The sequence below is a fragment of the Vanacampus margaritifer genome, chromosome 9 (assembly GCF_051991255.1).
Source record: "Vanacampus margaritifer isolate UIUO_Vmar chromosome 9, RoL_Vmar_1.0, whole genome shotgun sequence".
Lineage (NCBI taxonomy): Eukaryota > Metazoa > Chordata > Actinopteri > Syngnathiformes > Syngnathidae > Vanacampus > Vanacampus margaritifer.
Genome location: NC_135440.1, coordinates 24,993,245 through 25,015,205, shown reverse-complemented (window position 1 = coordinate 25,015,205; position 21,961 = coordinate 24,993,245). Strand labels below are relative to the sequence as shown.

The window sequence follows — 21,961 nt, the reverse complement described above, 5'->3', positions numbered from 1 at the left end:
CAGCAAGCGACTTTGAAAGCATTTTTCAACAAAATACATCATTGGCAAGGTTGGAAAGTGGGGATTTTTTATTTTATTTTATTTTATTTTATTAATTTTTTTTAAGTACAAGAGTCATAGTCAATTTATAAGATACAATTAACAAATACATGTTTATTATTATAAATTATGGATATTTATGGCATAAATGTTCCATTCGGTTTTTCACCTTCTCTAGATAAAAATACAATGCTATATAATTTTTTGTTTACAACTCACCAGATGAATGACTATTTTTTTCTTTTAACTTATTCACACCTATTAATTTAAACTATTTATATTAGTTAAAAAAAGAGTATGAAAACCTAGATTTTTTTTATTGCATATTTAGAAGATACAAAATGTGTTATTCATCATGAGTTAACAAGTCATGCAATTAATTACGATTCAAAAAAATTGCACCTAATTTTTTAATATTTTTTTCTTAAAAGAAAAAGATCTAAAAAAGAAAAGATGATTAAAAATTAGGTGCGTCGGGCGATTAAAATTTGTTATCGTAATTAAATCGCATGTCTTCACTAGTTAAGTTAATTTTATATCTGTTCTCAATATACAATAAAAAAAATTATAGGTTTTCATACTCTTAACTTCTATAGCCGTCAATGGCAGTGAATGAGTTAATTGCCTCCACCAAGGGTGGTTCACACCATTCAAAAAAAAAGGTTAAATTTCAAAATTAATTGAAAATGTACTATAACTTTTACAGGTAGGGATGCGTGAGTACTGATACTTTTTTTTTTTTTACCAGCCTTACTTAGGGAAAGCTAGCTATCACTACTTGAATCAAAAAAAAAAAAAAAACTGACATGAAGTCCTCCTCTGCACTAGTTGGCGCTATACTGCAGCAGTCTAATACATCAGCGAATCATCAACTGCGTCAGAAACAAAGGCCTGTTCATAATTTTTTTCTTTTGTGTTAAATGAAATGATTTTTTTTTTTCACAGTTATACAAAAACAATCCTGATCAAACCAGGAAATGTCAGAGACTTTTTGTGAGTATATTTTATTTTATATGGTTTATTTTCTACCAGGATAAAACTCCATTAACATCCCATTCATTTTAACAGGATGCTGATAAAAGGTGTCGATCCAGGAATAATTTTTTTAATTCTTATTATCACTGAATCACACAACGTTCTTGTATTCTGGAGCAGCTTTGCTACATCAGCACAAAGTGTCTTAAATGTGTGCAGCGGACAATCGGATCTCGCCACTATCAAGGCCTCAGGGAGGGGTTGGTCACGCATCCACTAACACGATAAAGACCCGAGACAAAACTTATCATGACGGCTTAAGAACAAAACGTAGGACGATTTTGAAAAGGCGTTAACAATCATTATTTTTTTTAAAAATGATCTACAGTAACTTATTCACTAACACTAGTCAACAAATTTGTACTTTTTTTTTTTTTTAATCAAAGATGCAAAATTTCTTTTCAAGATGATTTTTTTTTTCTTGCACTGATTCCAAATCTGCTTTCATTTTTTCATCAGGTCAAAAACTTCAAGGGAGGAGGAGTCGGGGGGGGGGGGGGCTAATACTTCCGCAAGGCACTGTATCAGTGGTTGAATTGTCCTCAGGTGTGAATACGAGCGTGTCTATATGTACGTATCAGGGTTATAATAGTTTTTCATTCGACATCACAAAAAAAAAAAAAAATAAAGCCATTCAAACAAACAGGGGTGTGTAGACTTTTGAAATTCACTGCATCTGCATGTGCGATACAAAAACACACACACTGACTCATAAAAATATGGAAGCTTGGAGTTTCCCCAATCACTACGACCACACTCGCTTCTCATTTGTCACTGCAGCGTGTTTGCAGTCAAGAGGAAGAAAAAGAAGAAGAAGACGGACGTCAATTTGGGGCCAACGTGCGCGGGTTCGTGAGGTGGAGAACAAACTCTGCCGGTGAAAAGAGGCTCTGTGGCGGCTGCCCACCAGGGCGCGAGCACAAAGGCCAACGTGCACATGCCCGGGATACAAAGCCCGGTCATGCAGAGACCATGAGACCGGATAAGTGGGTGGCAAACAATCAGAACAACCCCCCCCCCCCCCTAATTCTTCAATTCTAATCTTATAGCCCACCTAAATCTCGGCCTGGAATTTGAAGGCCTCCGCGAAAATACCAAAGTAGAGGCCCTATTTTGTTAAGATTTGATTGTCATTGGCAGGATTAACTTTCATGATCTAACGGGAGATTCGTCGCACGAGAGCCGCTGTTTGCAAACAGAATCGAGAAAAACAAAAAGAGTAACGAACGTCCTTTTGCAGCTGCTAAGACAACTTAAGCCCAGTGGATACATTTCAATTGTTGTTGTTTTCATTGTATTCAGCAAAACTTTTTGTTTCGTGTGTAATCAGTGGGAATACTCATACTGGTAATAAATAAATAGTACCGAACATCCCTATTTGTGACACAGGATGGTTCGGCCCCAACGCAAGTGATATTTATTTTTTCAAAATCTGACTTGGAATTGCACAAAAGCCTTGGAATGACTTTTCATATTGTTACAAAATTGAAATCAACTTGGAAAGGATTTCCCTTTAAATGGGATTATTTTTTCTAATATTTTTTTATTTTTACTATTTTTTTTTTTTTAAATCCTTTGATTTGAAATATCACAGGACTCAAAGGAGTTAAACCCCAACATGTTTTTTTTTTAGAGGCCTTGCGCCGAGTTGTTAAAATGTTGCTAATAAGTCAGTAAAAGTGAATACGCAAAAATGCTGGGCTGAGTGCATTCCTGTCTCTTTTTTATTTTATTTTTTTTATTCAACATAACCATTTAGCAAAATCCAAAAATGGCATAACATCCCGGCAACTACTAACTAAAGAGTGTTTTTTTTTTTTTTTTTAATGACATCACACTTCAAATGCGTCAGAAGACTCAATTGTTGCGCAACACCGGTTATCTTGTGACATCACACCCGCAACTGTTTCAAGTTGCTCATCTTAACAAAACCGCTCGCTCCGTCCCCACATCCCATCATGTGATCTGTTGCCAAGGGCAACCTGTCCTCCATGAAATGGACGTGTAAAAAATCTGCAAACGATGATAATAATAATAATAATAATAATAAGAGAGCGAGGGCAGGAAGCGAGGGCGGAGCCGTCTGCCAATCTCGCTTGCACACCCGCCGCCGACTTGCATCCATTTCCTGATCATTTGCAATAACGCCGACAAGCACAAGGTCTGCGGACTCAAAAAAAAATGACAACAGCTGGAGCAGAACCGCTTTTCGTCTTTACGAAGTGATTTTTATGCACACAAAAAAAAATCACCTGAAAGTAACTTAATGGGGTTGAAATCAACGTCTCCCTCAGACTAGAAACATCATTTGAAACCCTATTTTTTTTTATTTCCCTCTTACCAAGCATTGAATCCATGATTAGAAAACATGTTTTAAAACTCTAATCCCCGATTAAAGACAGAATTTGAACCCTTAACCTCCTTTTGAAAACCTAATTTGAACCCCTAACTTTTGCTTCAAATCTTAATTTGATACAAAACCCTCATTTGAAATCTCAACTTTGACGAGAAACTGTCATTTGAAACCTCAAGACTTGTTTGAAAACATTTAGCTTGAACCCCAGACTTTGGCTCTAAACCCCAATTTGAACCCTAACCAAGACTTGAAACCTTAACACTCACCTGAAACCCCAACTTTGGGATTATACCTTCATTTGAAATCCTAGCTCTTATTTGAAAACATAACCCAGGCTTGAATTTCCCATTGAAAACCTAAAGTTGAAACCCCCTGGATTGGCTAGCAACCATGTTGGAGTGTACCCTGCCTACTGGCCGAAGCCAGCTGGGATAGGCTCCAGCACCCTGCGGCCCCTAAGTGAGGAATAAGCGGATAAGAAGATGGACAGAAGTTGAAACCCTGACCCTGTCTTAAAACCCTAAATTTGGCAACAAATCCTAATCCGTAACCCTAATTTAGTAAACCCCGACTTTGTTTTCATACCCTCATTTGAAAGTGAACCTTTAATTAAACCTCTAATTTGACACCATTACTTAAAACCATGCACCCTAAAACACTCACCCCAACTTTGGCTTGACACCTAATTCTCATCAGAAAACCTAACTTTGAGTTTATTTTGTAATCCTAACTTGAAATACTGACCATGGTTTCAAACCCTAATGTTTCCAGTGGTATTCAATGTGATCCTGTACCAGCATTGGTTAAAGTTTGACGTGACGCTGTGCCTTACGACAGCCTGAAAATATGGCCCACTCAAGGAATAGCTGGATCCTAAAGCTGCATTTAGTCACAACGGCCAAGAGGGGGCGATGTAGCAAACTAGAAATGCAGTGGATTTGCAGGCACTGAATAAACACACTCGACTTGTCAAGACCTATCAAGCATAGTTTGGAGCATGTGCTGAGAGAGGAGTTTATGTAACTAGCCTGTTTAAAACTCCTTTTAACTTTATAAAGCGTAAGTGGTGGAACTTAAGGTTTGTAATAGCTTCATCAGTGGCGCTTTAGTGCACGTAGGTTTACTACTAGGAAAAAATAAATAAAAGAGCAATCTTACCGGGTATGGCGAATGAAAAACTATCCAACAGTGACACCGTGTGGTCGACATGTGACATTACAATTCCAATAATGAAAACATGACAGGGTGCCGTCACCACCAACAAATGCGTAATTCTCAACTTTCGCAATAACTGATGACCTGATGACTATAAAAACGGTAATAAAACGCATTATTGTAATAATTAGGATGAGTATTTGCAGACGCTGAATGACAAATATTACAAAAGACCATATTAAATGGGCACTGCCTTTATTGAATCAACAATGCCAACATTTACATATTGGGGCAAACACACACCTTAGACCTGGACGAGCAGGTTACAAAGTCGTGCGTTTGAAGCTTAAATTAACAACAGTTAACTCCATTAAAGTTGATGGTTGATAATGTGGGGGCTGTTGAAGATGCTCTTCACAACATTGCAGAGGGAACCCTAACAAATTATTGACGGACAACAGCGGTCACATTTTAGATCTTTCCGGCAAAAGATCCGTTCTCCATCTGGTCGTCCCATCTGGAAACCTGCAGGAGGCATGACAGCAAATCATTAATATTGTAATATACAACATTTGTGTATGAATTTTGACATTCGTGCATACACGGTATATTTTGTTCTTACAATATTGCAGTTTTTAAATGGGGAAACAAAATCTCTATATAACAATATACCTACCTTTTGTTCTTGTAAAATGGTAATATTACAATAATGTAAAAAACTAAAACATTACAAACTTAATGTAAAAGGAAATATTGTGAAGTATGATCTGTTTTATCTTTATAACTGCAATTTTTGGGAAATATTTAACATTTATTGGAGAAATAACAATTGAATAGTGTGACTGTTTTATAATATGACAATATTAAAAAAATAAAATCTTGTTATAACTCCCTCTGTGTAATAACCTAATATTACAACTTAATTCTTTATTTTTTCCCCACACTATATTTTCTCATATTTGTTCCTCATGACTATTCTCCTTAACAACTGCATATTTTTTCTAATCTAAAAATATTTTGTAACGTTTTCCTTATATTACTAAAGCTTCTTGTGACATTTTTCACATTACAACTTCAACAATTCTCACAATATTATAGCTTTTAAAGCCTTTTTTTTTCCAGTGTCGCCATACTACTCATTCATATGAAAACAAATGGACAAAGACATATAAACGTGATGACAACATAGTGACCAAAAATGATTAAGTAAGCCTCTTTAAAAAAATATATATATCAAAATCCACCTTACCCAACTTATGGGACAAAGACTTTTGTAAACCCTCTTGTACCACGTGCAGGGATAAATATCCTGGTCTTTGGCTGACAGGGATTTGTTGCACCTGTGGAAGTCTGCACACAAAAAAGGAGATCATTTTTATTATTACATTCATTTTAATCAATTCAACTGTTACAACTGCAGCTGTTGTGAAAGCGCGACATAAATAAGGATGAGTAGAGTTAAAACCAATAAGTTAGTCATTTGATCATGTGAAGGTCAGACTTGCAACCATTTTCAGACAGTGCGTTTAAAAGCATGCAATATGAAAACCAATCCAAAATTCATCTCCACACAATTAACTTCTGACAGTGTCATTATATAAATATGGCCAAATTGTGCCTCGGCTCACCCAAGTAGTTCTGGTAGCAGTTGCGGGTCTGGTTGGTGTTGGGGAAGCGGGCGTCGAAGGGCGCCGTCGTGTAGTTCTGGATCTTCTCCTCAATTGTCTCAGACATGTTTGCGGGCTTCGGATATGATGTTTACACGTCAGTTCGGCAAGACCCAGGATGCATTCAAAGTGGAGAAAATAAGCAAGCTTCGTCATGACCTCGGCTTAAAGCCTTACGTTAGCCAGCTAATGATATAAATAAATCACCAAGCGATGATTAATTACGACTGACAACACTCGGTCAAGGTTCGCCATTAGTTTATGGATAAAAAAAACAACATGAAACGCAACAGAATGCTTAGTTTAGAAGTAAAAGCGATACGCATTTGAATGAATAATAAGCTCGCGAGTTAGCATGGTTAGCCGAGGGGAATGCTAACGCATAGAGAGATGCTAACTCATAAGCTCTTTCTATATCTTCGAGCAGAATGGACATATCAGTTCAACATAAACTGCAACTAATCTCTGCAATATTTAGTGGCACATTTTAGAGACCAAATGTGTGCAGAAAGAGGCATATTTGAAAGCGAAGGAGCTAACCTTGACTGCTTTTCAGCTGCGTCCTCTCCGGAAAGATGTCCTTCCTGTTCTGCGCGCACAGCATGCTGGGAAAGAAGGTCGGGGGGAAATAAAGAAATAAGTAAATAAATAAATGACTTAAAAACAACACAAGTGGGAATTGCTTCTTAAAAAAAATACACAAGTGTGAATTGCTTCAAAAAAAAAATACATAAGTGTAAATTGCTTCTAAATTCACTAGTGAAACTCTTTCACGTGCGCTACTTTTTTTCCATATAGCCTAAATGCGCTCACACCAACTACTGATGCTCTCCACACAAGTAACTTTTTTTTTTTTTGCTCATATGTGAACCAGAGTGGCTCTGTACTTTACCATATAAGTGAAATGTTCTCAGTTCACACTACCGGAATGCTCTCAATTAAAAATTGTAATCGCCTGACGAGATGATTATTAAACATTAAGGGCGTCAGGCGCTTACATTTTTTATCGTAATTAATCGCATGAATTCAATAGTTAACTCACGATTAACCACAAATGTTATATCTGTTCTAAATGTGCAATTAAAAAAAAATCTAGGTTTTCATAGTCTTGTTATCAAAAGTAGAAAAAAAAGTTAAACTAATTGAAAAATTTGAATGATTTTTTTTTTACGTTTATAACCGTCAATGGCAGTGAACGAGTTAAATTAGAAATCCGTACAAACGAATCATAGCTCTTGCTCGCTATCTCGCTTGAAACAACTTAAAATAAATGCACAACTTTCAAAATAAAAGCACCACAAACAATATTTTATGTTTTATTTTGACTTCCTGACCACTGTGAAGCCGAGTCAGAGACTGTGGGCGGGCCGGATGTGGCCGCCGGGCCGTACTTTGCCCAGGTCTGCCATAAAGAGTGCAGAACCTGGAAGAAGCACATGCCGCTATTATGATCCTCGCAATGTGGATCGTGGAGGAACCAGACCCTGGTACTGGGACTCAACGATAATCTGCTTTCTACTTCAAAGGTCACAGGTTTCTACCTCCAACGTCTTGTCTTGCTCTGTATGACTTCCCCCTCATCATCTTTCAAACAGCAAACAAGTGAAAATGTCCAATGTTGAATGTCACCTCCAATTACCCTCAAACATTAAAATTGAGGTCCAAGTGACTGTTCCCATTTTTTCCCGCTTTCATAGTAGTTGTTCCTTCCCTCCCGCTCTCAGTCAGGATGTAGGTGTTGTCCACTGCAAAGGAAGGAAATTCTGTCACTTAGAACAATGGGCCTGTTTCTCTATCTATAGACTCAGAGAGGCCGAGGGCTGCGCACAACCAGCGTAGCTTGTCAAAGTGTGTCGGGGGAAAAAGTCAATTCAAAAGTCATTTATGCTGAGAAGAAGACGGTTTTCATGGATGGCAGGAGTTCGAGAAGCGCACGCGTAGATGTGTGACGGTGCGGGAGAAAAAAAATGGAATTTCATCACAGGGAAAGGAAAATACTGAGGATTGTTAGATTACTTTGAACTGCGTATTTGTTTTTAGGGTACTCATAAAACTACACAAGGATCAGAAGCTCCTGTGGGTGAGTATAGAATCATTTTTAGACCACATTGTTTTAAAGTTCTCGTTGTTGGGATTATTGTACATTTTAGACAGAATGATCATTTAAAATGTCTTTTTCTGTCGAATAGCAAATACAATTCACTCAAGCTTAAGATGTTATAACAAATGCTTTGAAATACGTCATTGGAATGTATTTTGTTGGGGAATTGGAGAAAATGGCGGCCAAATGGCTTTCTAGTGGGGACACATCCCTTCCAGCTGAACCCGAATCCAACAAAAGGATGCTTCCTGTTTAAAATGTTGTATTTTTCAGGAACTGCATTTGGGTTGATTTCCACATGTTGACAACTTACAGTGTGTTCATCCTGTTGATATATATCTTGACGGTGACATCATCCTATTGTTATATTGTTTCATTTCTGGCACTGGTGACGCGCCGTCACGCAGTATCCGGGCGCAAATATGGCATTTTGAGGATTTGCCTATCTTTGACTGTCGTTTCTGTCCGTGTTTGCGTGTCAGATGGAGGGGTCAGGCAGTCCTCGTGTCAGAAAGCTCCATTTCCCAGTAGGTCTTTGGATCAATTCCCCCAGGAAACATTTTGCAAAGCTGGGGCGTCGCTGGCCCAGCGCCGTCTCTGTCAAGTGAGTCCACTGAGGCTTTTTCATTGCCTTCTTTTCTATTAACCGCCCGTTATTGCTAACTGAATTGAGAATTTGGCTAAATGTGTTTCGCCGTGCAACTTGGTGGGCCCAACCTTTATTAAAGGGGAAGTCAACCTCCACAAAAATTCTTGACAAAAACACGTTCTATGCAGTATAAAAATGGTATTCTGGTTAATATTGCGTTAGTGGAATATACGAGTTAAGCAGCAAAATCCTGCTGTTTTTAATCCATCTTGGGGCGGCCATTTTGCCACTTGCTGCCGAGTGAAAATGACATCATAGTTGCTCAGGTCTCAGGTAACGACCAATCACAGCTCAGCTTCAGAAAACAGGTAGGCTGTGCCTGAGCAACTGTGATGTCATCTTCGGTCGACAGCAAGTAACAAAATGGCCGCTCTCTTGAGATTTTGCTTCATAACTCATATTCCACAAATGTGATATCAATCAGAATGTCATGTTTCGACTAGTGAGCTCACATATCGGATATCATTGTCAAGAAATGTTCAAGAAATCAAGACATTTGATTTATCCATCCATTTTCTATATCGTTGTGAGCTGGAGGCTATCTTAGCTAAATTTGGGCGAGAGGCAGCGTAAAACCCGGACTTGTCGCCAGCCAATGGCAGGGCGTTTATAAACGGACAATAAATGGCACACCACCAAAAAAAAGGATAAACTTATAAACAGGTAGAAAAGAAGCAGCTGTGGCTAAAGCCAAACTGTGCCAGGGATTTATTTTCTGGAGCCAAATGCCCGTTTGTAATCCTGCCTCAAGATCAGGCGCTCCGGGTTCTCACTTGTAATATCGTTTGTCTCTCCATAAACATGCATTCATTGTTAGAAGACTCTTGTTTATGTCCTGCGACTGACTGGCAACCAGTCCAGGTGGCACCCCGTTTCTTGGCCCCAAATCAGCCGGGGACGGTTGCCAGATCACCACACCGGTCCACTGTCACTTCCAGTGTATCCTTCCCCCCGTTGGCAGCCTTGCCCGTTTTATTTTGGGCTTTGTTGTTAGTCAGTCATATTTCACAGCTGACTCGCGTCTTCCTCCTCCCCTCCCGTGTCGCTTCCAGGTCGACCACCAGCTCCGACGCGGCCTCCCTCCACGAGGCTGCCTCCATTCCTTCCTCTTCCCTTTCTAACTCAACTCCCTCGCTGGCTTCCCCGAACCCGTCGCCGGCTCCTTCCCCGGCCTTCCTCAGGCCTCGGCCCGCTGCGCCCCAGTCGCGCACCAAGCGCCTTTCCCACCTATTCCTGCGGGGGCGCTCAAACAGCGACCGGGACCGGGCGGTGGGGGAGAGGGAGAGAGAGCTTTGGGCCCACTCGGGGGTGTCCTCCACCCACCATTATGTACCCCCGACTTCTTCTTCGGCCCCGGGCTTGATCAAGATCTACGGGGACGCGCTATCCAGCGGCGCTAACTATCGCTCCCTGCTGGCCAATGTTCACTCTACGGCCAGTCAGCTCATCGCTCAGGTTATCACTCGCTACACTGAGAGAGAGCGGGAGGAGACGGATGAAACAGGTACGAGAGAGGAAATACTTTTGCTATGATCCATTAACGCATTCACTGCCAGCTCAGCTAAAACGGATCTTTGACGTCTATAGCCGTCACTGGCATGTGAAATTTCACATTTCATTTTCGGAGTTGTGAATGTTGTGACAGAGCAACTCAGTCGCACCTTTGACATATTATGTAAACCGAAACAGCACCTCCGTTACCTTCCAGTTCTCCAGAAACACATCCCAGAGGACTTCCTGCTGTGTGATGTCATCGGAAAACCCATCCAGCAGCCAGATGGAGCTCTCAAGTGGGAGACGGAGTGTCGGAGAAATGTAGCCCCCTGGGAGTGCCCCTTGTTGTTGGCGGACATGTGGCGGCCCAAGGACGGGTTCGAGCGGCGCTTTGAAATTCAGAGGAAGGAAGACTACGAAAGAGAGGAGAAGGAGCGGGAGAGGGAGGGCGAGAGCTACCAAGGTACGCCGAGGCCGTCGGAGCCATCCTCATCATCCTCATCCTCGGACCGTCTGGCCAACAGGTGTGCGCTGGAGGCGAAGCAGGATGTCGTCAGGCGGCGCGGCGGAGGAGGGCGAGCGCGGCCACCGAGGAAGGAACTCGGAGCTCAGGAGGAGCATCAGCGACATGAACCTCAGCCTGAGGCGCCGCCAAGGCAACCATGTGACCAATGACCCGCGTGGAGGCGGCAACCGGCCCGGCAACAACAACGGAGTGGCGCAGGACAGGAAAAATATCGTCAGCATGATCCACCCGCAGCAAGGGGAGGTGAGAGTAAGAGCATTCAGAGTCGCGTTATCCAGAAATGATTTAAAGTGTAATGTTTTCGTCTGGTTCATTTTAGAGGGATCCATTAGAGAACCAAATTCTAAACAATTACACACTAGTACTGTAAAGCTGTAGAGCGTCCTGTAGGGGGCGGTAATGTCCACTGTCTTCTGAGTTTCATGACACGCAATCAGGATCAGCAACAACAAAAGTGAGCTTTTAAAGATGGAAGTAAAAAAAAAAGAAAAAAAAAGAAATAATATGGTTGCACAAGTGTGCACACCCTCTGACAACTGGGGATCTGTCTGGCTGTGTTCACAATGAACCAATCACGTTCAAACTCATGTTAAATGGGAGTCAGAACGCACCCGCCACCATTTCAATTGCCTCTGATTAACCCCAAATAAAGTCCAGATGTTCTGATAGGCCTTTCCCTGACGTTTTTGTGGTCACGTCTCACAGAACAAGCATCAGGTATCAGTCAGGAGAAGTGTCAAAGAGAGGCATCGTCATGCGACATCACCAAAAGCTGGATTAGTTCAGATGTTTTAGTAGGCTTTTTATGACATTTTTGCTTTACGGCAGATGCCTCAAAGTTCGATGCTAACAGTGCCTGTTATTTGGAATTCCCTCCATCTTGAATAAGGACCCATCTGAAAAAAGAATAGCCCTAAAGCATGATGTTGCCACCATGAGCAGTGCCATGTGTGCGCCATACACACTTTTTGGAATTATGGACAAAGAATTAATAAACCTTGGTTTCATCGGCCCATAACACACTTTCCCTGATTTGTTTGGGGGTGTTTTTCTGTCTTCTTTATAAGATAAAGCTTCCATCTTGACACCCGACCCCATAATCCAGACATCACATGTACAGTACATTCACAGCCAGTACTTGCCAGAAATTCCTGAAGCTGCTTAAATTTTTGCTAATGGCCTCTTTGTAGCCTCTCTGACTCGTTTCCCCCTTTTTAGGTTTTAACTCATTCACTCCCAGCCATTTTCACTGAAGCAACCTCCTTCGCTCCCGGCTGTTTAACTGGATTTTGACTGATTTTGTAAGGCCCACAGAATATTGTGTTCTTATTGCTATAAAAACATGGAACCTACCAAAAGAAAGATTAGAGTATCTTTGGTCATCAGGAAAAAAAGTATATTTGTATCTGTTTCTGTTTTTATTATCATTAGAATATAGCTAAATTATGGTGGGTGATCTCTTATACTCTGCTGCCACCTGCTGGCCATTTTTTTGGTAATAACTATCATTGCTTTAAGCAACCACTTTAGGTCAGAGGCTGCATCAAAGTCTTCTGTATTCTCTAGCATGAAACAAACATAAACAAAAAGAATGTTTTTAAACGTTTTTGGGAGCAAATAAGTTAAAATAATCATTTAAAATTTTTGGGGGAAAAAACTGGCATTTGAACAGGGGTGTGTAGACTTTTTATATGTGATGTATAAGTATAAACAAACACATGCTCAAAAAAACATGATCCATAAATGGTTGTCTCACTGACATATTCAGATTAGAGCATCCAAAGCGGAGGCAAAGGTCGGATGGACGCACCGAGCGCCCGAGGAGGAGAAAGACTACTCCAGCTGTGACCTGGAGATGATGTCCCAAAGTTTGATCCTTCCGCCTACCGACCGGCCCTACTTCCTGTTGCTGCAGGGTTACGACCAGAGCAAGGCAAGACACGCTAACAGATGCTATCTCACCAAACAGCCACGTAACCAGGGACGAGCCCCGCGTAGTGACGTGGGCGCCCTAAGCACGACCACAACACCGGCCCGATGAAGAAAACCAGGCGCGGCGTAAACACGTGCTCACACCCAGGTCATGACATCATACCTGCATGCCCTTAATCGCCGCATACCATCTGCATTTCCACCTCACCACCAAGCGTCCCACTCAAAACATCTGCAGGCGAGCACAAAGCCCGGACAAGGCGCACTCCCGAAACACAAGAGGCGGTGCGCACATCACGCCATCTTGCACAATGACCTCACACAGGTCGTCTTTGTAGCAAACCGTGACACACTTTGTATAATGTCAACTCCCTTCTGCTGGTCTCAATATCTGATGGAGGCTTGATGTAAACTGCGAAGACCCCCCAGACGTCCCTCACCCTTTTTCCGCTGTTGTGTGGTTTCTTTAGGATTTTGTTTTGTACATTATGGCGGGACATACGCATGTGTTTGGGAGAAAGCCCACAATGAGGGAACGGGAGAAGGACAAAGAGAGAGAGAGGAAGGGGAAGAAGCCTCTCAAGGTGGACACCTTCCTGTCCGCACCTGACCTCTTGGCCAGGCATTTACTCGTGAGGAGGGATTCTGCCGTTCCTGAGACACCCGCTGGCCGAGGTATACGCAGCGTCACGACAACGCAATCAATGCGCGACAAGCGAGTGCTGAACTCAGTTGCGTCATCATCTTAAGTTGATAGTAAATCAAAGAGAGAGAGAGAGAGAGAGAGAGAGAGATTTTGCATTTTATAATCATAATTTGCCGATCAATCAATCACATGATTGATCGGATCCGTGAAATAAACATGAACTCATTCACTGCCATCAACGACTATAGACGTCAAAAATTCATGTGAACTATTTCTATTAGTTTAAAAAAAAAAATCATTTCATTAAATTTTTTTATGAAAACCTAGATACTTTTTATTGTATATTTATAACAGATATAAAATTATCATGCGATAACCCCCTTTTTTTTCTTTCTTTTTTAAATTAGGCCCGTCAGGCGATTACATTTTTTTAATTGTAATTAATCACATGACTTCACTTGTTAACTAACGATTTATCACAAATTTTATATCTGTGCTAAATTTACAATATTTTTTTCCTAGGTTTTCATACTCTTGGTAGCAAAAGTGGGGAAAAAAATGTTAAACTAATAGAAATAGTTCAAATGAATTTTTGACGTCTATAACCGTCAATGGCAGTGAATGAGTTAAAGCAAAGTAGCAAACACAACCTAATTCATTCTGGATGTTCTGTACTATTATTGTTTATAATCCAACGTTTCTCAGCATTTACAGTTAGATTTGTTTTTCAGTTATTTTCCAATATTTGTAAATTATTAAATGTATTCATTTATATATGTTGCCGTCTTTTTCGGCCCGTTTTCCACGTATCAAATGTTTTTTTTAGCGGATAATTTCTAGAGTTTAATTTTTCCCAATGTATTTCAATGGGCATCAATTTGTGGGCCGTTCCGGTCCCAATTCCCTGCAAACAGCCAGGGTTAACTTAATTGAGTGTACAGTAAAAAATTGTTGAAAAAAATAAATTGGTCCATTTTTTGATTGAATCGATTATCGTTTTTTCAAACTCGCTAATCGGTTATCGGCTCCAAAATCCTGATCGTTCACTCATCTGTCTCTAATGTTATTTCAGCCTTGGTACGACCTTTCCGAGGAGGCGCCGTCACCCACAACGGCGTGGCTCTTTACAGGGAGGCCGTCCTCAAACCCGGCGATATCATCGGTCTTGGTGACCACTTCCTCTTCTTGTACCGCGACCCTCGAGTCACCCCGGCTCCCCCGTTGGCATTGACCTTGCCGTGGCACTCGGACGGCTCGCACCCCTGCTGCTCCTCGGGGTTGGCGGACAAGCAGGAGGCGCTGAGGCACTACCTGGGATCCACCGAGTCCGTTCTCAAGTTTCATCCTCGGCATACTGATGTCTTGCTGCAGGTGAGTGTGCAAAAGTAATGGGTCACCTTTCATAAATTTTTAGATTTTTTTATCTTTCTGTCACATTTGTGACAATTTTGGCCATTTAGTGGACATTTTATGGTAATTATGGGGATTTCTTCTTTTGTTTTTGGAAATTTTATGGTTACTTGTTCAGCATTTTCTTTTCTGCCTTTTCTTAAATCAATTTTCTGACATTTTTGGAATTTTGTGAGCATTTTATGGTCATTTTCGGGATTTCTTCTTTTGTTTTTGGAAATGTTATGGTTACTTTTTCGGCATTTTCTTTTCTTAAATTAATTTTCTGACATTTTTGGAATTTTGTGAACATTTTATGGTCATTTTCGGGATTTCTTCTTTTGGTTTTGGACACTTTATAGTTACGTTTTGAATGTTTTCTTTTCTACCTTTCTGTCAAATTTCTGACATTTTTGGCAATTTTGTAAATATTTTACAGTCATTTTTGGGATTTCTTCTTTTGTTTTTGGAAATGTTATGGTTACTTTTTCAGCATTTTCTTTTCTTAAATCAATTTTCTGACATTTTTGGAATTTTGTGAGCATTTTATGGTCATTTTCGGGATTTCTTCTTTTGTTTTTGGAAATGTTATGGTTACTTTTTCGGCATTTTCTTTTCTTAAATCAATTTTCTGACATTTTTGCAATTTTGCGAACATTTTATGGTCATTTTCGGGATTTCTTCTTTTGGTTTTAGACACTTTATAGTTACGTTTTGAATGTTTTCTTTTCTACCTTTCTGTCAAATTTCTGACATTTTTGGCAATTTTGTAAATATTTTACAGTCATTTTTGGGATTTCTTCTTTTGTTTTTGGAAATGTTATGGTTACTTTTTCAGCATTTTCTTTTCTTAAATCAATTTTCTGACATTTTTGGAATTTTGTGAACATTTTATGGTCATTTTCGGGATTTCTTCTTTTGGTTTTGGACACTTTATAGTTACTTTTTGTATGTTTTCTTTTCTGCCTTAAAAACAACAACAATTTTCTGACTTTTTTTGCCAATTCCAAAGACGTTTAATGGGGATTTTCTGCATTTCTTTTTTAGTTTTACATTACCATACATTTTATATTTAACATTAACATTCTATGGCTACTTTTTAAAGGTTTTCTTTTTTGCCTTTTTATTCAATTCTCTGCCATTTTTGGCAATTCCAGAGACATTTTATCATAATTTTCTATTTTCCTCTTCCTTTTGGGCATTTTATGGTCACTTTTGGGACATTTTAAGGTAACTTTAAAAACTTTTTCATCTGCCCTTCATCTCTCACATTCAATTAAAAAAAAAATTTTTTTTTTAGTTACTTTAAAAAAAACATGTATTCTTTTATAGAACATATTATCTAAAAAATAAAAACATGTAAATATATGTAATAATAATATTATTTTTTAGCGATCCACAAGGAGCCACAGGAGCGGTACTTAAGAGCCACATATGGTTCCAGAGCCGTAGGTTGCAGACCCCTGACCGAGATTGTGTCTTTCGCTGACCTTTTAGGAGATACTATCGAAAAACTCTTCCCCCGACTCCGGAGGAGGGCCTTTGGCGCCGGCGTATCTGCTGTCCATCATGATCGACCACGCGTCCAAGCACCTCGACCCTGCGCTCACGCCGAAGATATTACTCAAGGCGGCCAATCAGATCAAAGACATCGTCTGGGTAAGTCCCATCCAATATGGACAGTGATCACATACACCCAAAGGCCATATTATTAGGCACACCTGCAGAATTGAATAATAATAATAATAATAATAATAATAACAGTGGCGTATCGCATTGGATGATGTGGTCTTGTTTTTGTAGTTTGAAAAGGATAGCAGGTATTGTCGGTAAATGTGCAGTTGGAGGTGATTAAGACAGATGCAGACATGCCGTGTGCCCGTCATTGTGGCCTGCTAAGTTATGGAGACGAGCAGGGATGAGCTGATGTCACTGCCTTGTGTTGCTGGAAAATGTGCCGTAATGCTGCTGGCTGCAGGGCCCGACTCCTGCCTGCCTGCCGTCCGCCCGCCGCCGCCGCCGCCGCCGCTCCACCACCTCCACACTAAGCCGAGATGTCTCTCTCTCCTCTCTTCTGTCTCCAAATCTCTTTGCAGGATAACATTAAGGAATTTGGGGATAAGCATCCCACGCAAAAGTAAGACCATTTTTGTTCCAAGCTCATGTTTGCTTCATTTAGCCGCCGCCGGCGAAGCGATTCATGATACATTTGTCCTTGCGCTGTTATGACTGCGCTACATTTTTGTGGTATGATGAAAGCAAGTTGCAAAATTGAGTCGGGTAAAAATAACCCGGCCTGTTATTATTCAAGCCGTCAAGTTTCAAAATTATGTAAGGAACTACATTTGGGAATGGCATTACCTGTTGTGTCCAGTTCCAGTGAGCCAGAAAGTGAGATTAGCACAGCCAATGTCCAGAAGTTGTCATCGGACCTCAGACCCCTGATGTTTTGGATGTCCAACGCCACCGAGCTCCTCAACTTCTTCCAGGTTAAAGTGGAAAACATGGAGAAAGAGTGGGAATTTGAGGGTGAGAGTCTTCAGAGAACCTAACACAAGTGTAAACACCTGCTTATAACTGGAATGTGCTTAGAAATTTTATAATTTTATTTTATTTCATAGGTACGCATAACATTGTATTATTAACAATAAAAAAATAACAAATTAATAATAAAAAATTAATTCATTAGCGTTTTGTTTTTTCAGTCGCCACCTACTGTAGTGGATGCGCAACTACACTCTATTCAAGTACCAAAAAATAAAAATAAAAAATGCCAGCCCCACTAGTTGAGAAGGACTGGATTAATCCCAAATACATTTAGATGTTCGAGTAGGCTCTTCCTGAAATTAATTTTTGCTTTCAAGCCAGATTGATAATTGTGATTCACTCGAGGGAGTTCTTCACATTATCAATCTGGGACTTCACACGGCAGATCCGTTCGGGAAAGGAGGGACTTGCTGTACAATGCTTCAAACTTATTGGACGATGCGGCATCTTGGCATGTTTGTTTTGACCAATCGACGCAACGGATGAAAACGTCTCGTTTTATTTAGGGAGGGGGGGGGGGGCGAACATCTTTCTCAGATAAAAATGCGTGAAGCACCTCTCGCTTTTCAAATTCAACAAGGAAACGGTAAGTAATTCTGTTGGAACAGAATTAATTGCCACGTCCATTTGTCTGTTAGGTTTGTTTGTTCCCCTCCCACACCCCCCCCGCCATCGGCGCTTATTGGTTTCGTCCCGCCCTAAAGAATGCCTGATTGGTCTGACCGAAAAAATGTCGGCTGCAAACGTATCAGCAGTAGCGGTACAAAATGTATTCTCCGGAGTTGGTGAACTCACAAATACCGCGGAAATTCATCTTGCTGGCAAGGTTAGAAGTCTGAAAGTTTTATGCTAACATAACTATTCATAATTCCCTCTACATAAAACAATTTCCCCACATGTGTTTGGAAGATTTTGACACGGTCCAATGAAGCCAAGGTTGAACTTTTTGACTATAATTCCAAAAGGTATATTTGACGCAGACACAACACTGCTCGTCACCAAATGAACACCAGACCTACAGTGAAGCGTCACAATTATAAGAGGGTGTGCACACTTGACTTACTCTCCTCTCCCTCTTATAAAAAAAAAAAAAAAATCAAATTCATTAATGACGGAAAACGTTTTTAAATGATTTATCTTGTTCTAATTGTTTTACACCACAAAAAAAATGGCATTTAAAGAGGGGTGTGTAGACTTTATATACCCGCCGTGCATGCTTTCATAACTACGATGTGGCCCGCGACAAAAATGTCTTTGACACCCCTGATTTAGGATGTTCGAATTATGAGGTTGAATCGTGGCTTATTGCGTCATCGGACTAACTGCCGAAAGACTCAAACATGAGTGACACTCAGTAGAGCCCAGAAGGCCAACACGCTTTCATATGCCTGTTTGTCATTACCATTTATGCATTATTCAATGACAAATGTCAAAATATGAATGTCAGCAAAAATGCCAGTCCTGGATCCACACCAAACTTGATTCGTGCCAAGTACATCATTGGCAAAGTCGTTTTTTTTTTTTGTCAACATCACGCCTATAGCTGATGTCATGATGAATTTCTCCTTTTCAAATCCATCCTCATGCTTGTTACGAATCCAGCCCCGGGGGACCCGGTGCTGACGGCCGACATGGACACATGCTCAGAAGCTCTTGCTCAACTGGATGAGGTCATCATGCACACCTTCCAGCAGTGCGTCTATCACCTCACCAAGGTAAAGCGCCACACCCGCCGCCGACATCATCCGTCCGCCTTGCACCGTGATCCAAATCAAGCCGCTTCCTGTTCGTCCCTGTCCGCAAGACCCTCTACTCGCTTCTTCCCGCCCTGCTGGACACCAACCCTTTCTCCAGAGAGGAGAAAGACAAGGGAAAGGATGGAGCGGCGGGAGCGGAGGGCGAGGGGAAAGGAGAGCGGGAAGCGGACGACGTGTCCGCCCTGCCGCCCAAAGTGGCCGGGCTGGTGGAAGTGTACCGCTCTTCCCTGACGCTCTCCCGGGAAGCTTGCCTTTCGCCGCCGCTCACCTCCCAAACCTTCGGCTACCTCTTCTTCTTCACCAACACCTCGTTGCTCAACACCTTGTTGGAGAGAGGTGAGATATCTAATTCCGTTTGGCAATTGGATACCAAAAGATGATGAAGAAAAAAAACTAACAAGATTTTTCACATTTGAATTTTAGGCTCAAATCAAGAATACAAAATGGAAAAATGGGCCACACATCTGAATTTGAGTTCAAAGTCTTTGTAAAGTCAGAGCTTACATACATTTGATTTCACAGTGTTATTCAGTAATAGTTTTGGAATTTCACATCATAGTTAGTTTTTGTTTTGGCATCCGGAACGACGGCCCAGAGATGATTGGTTAGCTTAGCTAGCTAGCATAGGTTAACGCTGCTCATCGTATCAATTCAATACTTAGTTACGTCTTGAAATAGGTGACAGAATGAGGCTTTGTAATTGGCAGTTGGATTTTTTATTTGTTGGACTATGAAACGTTTTTCGGAAAACTACAATAAGTAACCAATTCAAGTTCATTTGGTACTCGCTTGTTAACGTGAATAGCAAACGTATATTTTGGGTGTCGGAGTCAGAGCTCCAGTGGAGATCTAGCATTAAATTGTTCCACCATTTCTTGTGTTCCTGACTTTTGGGGCGTGGCTAAAAGCATTACTAAGGCTACATTAGCTTATTAGCTAGTTTGTTGACATCATTGAATTCAGTTTCATTCTTCTTCCAACCATTGTGCAATTCTATCCGAGAAACTGTGTATATATATTCCTGTCTGACTGTGGCAGCTAACAAGCTAACATGTTTGCTAATGCTACTTACAAAACTTCAAGCTCACGTAAACACAAACAATTAAATATTAAAATCAAACCTAGTCCGGTTGTTTTTCAAGTTTGTATACTTGATGTGAGCCTACTTTTTTTTTTTTATTGTCATTTTTGTTTTAGATAAAACAATAACAAAATACTCTTCCATTGATTTCCAATTGAAAATGGAAACAACAAATGATACATGGATTGAAGTGAACTGACATCCAAGAATGCCTTTTTTTTGTATTTTTTATTTTACTTCCTGTTGTATTTTTCCAAAGATGGACTGTTTTCGTGGTCCCGAGCTGTGCAGATTCGTACAAACTTGGACTTGGTCCTGGACTGGTTACAGGGGGCGGGACTTGGGGACATTGCCTCCGAGTTCATGAAGAAGCTGTCAGTCATAGTCAACTTTTTATGCATTCCCAAGACCCGTCTCATCCAGGTAATGTGATTTTCACACCGTTGCCCATTCGGATCTCTCTGCGGAACTTTTGCTTTTCTCTTCTAGTCCTCCTGGATGAGTTTACAAGAGGACCACGCCTTGTTAAGCCCTGCCCAACTGCACCACCTCCTCATTCATTATAAGCTGGGACCTAGCAGAGCCCCCCCAGCCTCCTGGGCTCCCCCACCTGGCACGGTGCTAAGCGGAGGTAAATTCTCATATCTACTCTATGAAATTGTATTAATTTACTCCCAACAGTTTATTTGTTTTGTATATTTTGTGTTAGCTGCACTGCTTCCAGTAAATTTGAATGTGAGATTTTCTTGTCCAATCGGATTTCAGCATCCCATTGTTGCCATGCCAATCTGCCCACAGAATCAGTAGTGCTAACCGAATTGACTTCAACTAGAATTTATATACATACACTAATGCAATTTGTTATGTTTCCTCTCCACTTGTTGGCATTTTAGACATATTCGAGAGCTTCTTGGACCACCCCCCTCTCATCCTGCCAAACGAGACCCCCCGCCTTGATCTTTCCCAGCCGGTGCCGAGCCCGGACCTCCAAAAGGAAGTGACGCGTCTCCGCACCTTCTTGTGGGGGCTCGACCAGGACGAGCTTCCCGCCAATCAGAGGACTCGGCTTTAAGCCGGCCTGGATTTAACATTTATGGATGTTGCATAAAATAAAACAAACCAACTTCTAAACATTTCCATATCATTTTATGTAATCGTTTAGATTTTTCCAATTCATAGTTTTATTCCTAAATTGTACCTAAAAGCCTTTGGAGCAATGCTTTAAAATGTATTATGAAACTGTATCAAGTAAAACTACTTGTTTTTAATAAAAGTCTTAAATCTGCATTTGCTCTTTTCCAAAACGGGCCTCTGGTAAACAGGGCTTTGACAGACAAAAGTGCTCCCACAAGGTGGCGCTGCAGGACCCATTCCCCCCTCAGAGCTGAAATGATGAGTCTGCATGTAGAATGACTTGACTAAGGAGGCCATCATACTTCCAATCACCAGCGCCAAAGGCACAGCTCTCATTTCCTGTAATAATGCTCGCATTTTACGTCGGCTCATGACTCAAGGCAAAAAATGATGATCAGACAAAGTCCCCACCGATGCAAGTTATCGTCAGAGCTTAAAAAGTGCAGAGGCGAA

The 21,961-nt window shown here is 40.8% G+C and overlaps 2 protein-coding genes across 2 annotated transcripts; one reads left to right on the top strand and one right to left on the bottom strand.

Moving 5' to 3' along the window:
• Positions 1-4,823: 4,823 nt before the first annotated feature.
• On the bottom strand, positions 4,824-6,857 carry cox6b2 (cytochrome c oxidase subunit 6B2). Its single transcript, XM_077575603.1, has 4 exons — positions 6,793-6,857; positions 6,214-6,328; positions 5,835-5,935; positions 4,824-5,110 (listed from the first exon to the last, which is right to left on the bottom strand). The coding sequence occupies exons 2-4, from the start codon at positions 6,317-6,319 to the stop codon at positions 5,057-5,059; spliced, it is 261 nt and encodes an 86-aa protein (XP_077431729.1). The 5' UTR covers positions 6,320-6,328; positions 6,793-6,857; the 3' UTR covers positions 4,824-5,056.
• Positions 6,858-8,072: 1,215 nt separating this feature from the next.
• rasip1 (Ras interacting protein 1) lies at positions 8,073-21,659 on the top strand. The gene is made up of 16 exons (XM_077575592.1): positions 8,073-8,332; positions 8,836-8,957; positions 10,055-10,506; positions 10,711-10,959; positions 11,021-11,265; positions 12,791-12,955; positions 13,425-13,629; positions 14,673-14,971; positions 16,487-16,648; positions 17,086-17,126; positions 17,364-17,518; positions 19,139-19,251; positions 19,341-19,629; positions 20,634-20,797; positions 20,864-21,005; positions 21,268-21,659. The coding sequence occupies exons 2-16, from the start codon at positions 8,836-8,838 to the stop codon at positions 21,444-21,446; spliced, it is 2,982 nt and encodes a 993-aa protein (XP_077431718.1). The 5' UTR covers positions 8,073-8,332; the 3' UTR covers positions 21,447-21,659.
• Positions 21,660-21,961: the final 302 nt, after the last annotated feature.

What these genes read in the sequence shown, in the direction of transcription:
- rasip1 (XM_077575592.1), top strand. Translation starts at nt 8,836, where the DNA reads ATGGAGGGGTCAGGCAGTCCTCGTGTCAGAAAGCTCCATTTCCCAGTA. An exon ending in ATACTGATGTCTTGCTGCAG is followed by an intron (nt 14,972 to 16,486) that starts GTGAGTGTGCAA and finishes CTGACCTTTTAG; the next exon opens with GAGATACTATCGAAAAACTC. An exon ending in AGATCAAAGACATCGTCTGG is followed by an intron (nt 16,649 to 17,085) that starts GTAAGTCCCATC and finishes ATCTCTTTGCAG; the next exon opens with GATAACATTAAGGAATTTGG.
- cox6b2 (XM_077575603.1), bottom strand. Translation starts at nt 6,319, where the DNA reads ATGTCTGAGACAATTGAGGAGAAGATCCAGAACTACACGACGGCGCCC. An exon ending in CTGCTACCAGAACTACTTGG is followed by an intron (nt 5,936 to 6,213) that starts GTGAGCCGAGGC and finishes TTTTGTGTGCAG; the next exon opens with ACTTCCACAGGTGCAACAAA. An exon ending in GTCTTTGTCCCATAAGTTGG is followed by an intron (nt 5,111 to 5,834) that starts GTAAGGTGGATT and finishes TGCCTCCTGCAG; the next exon opens with GTTTCCAGATGGGACGACCA.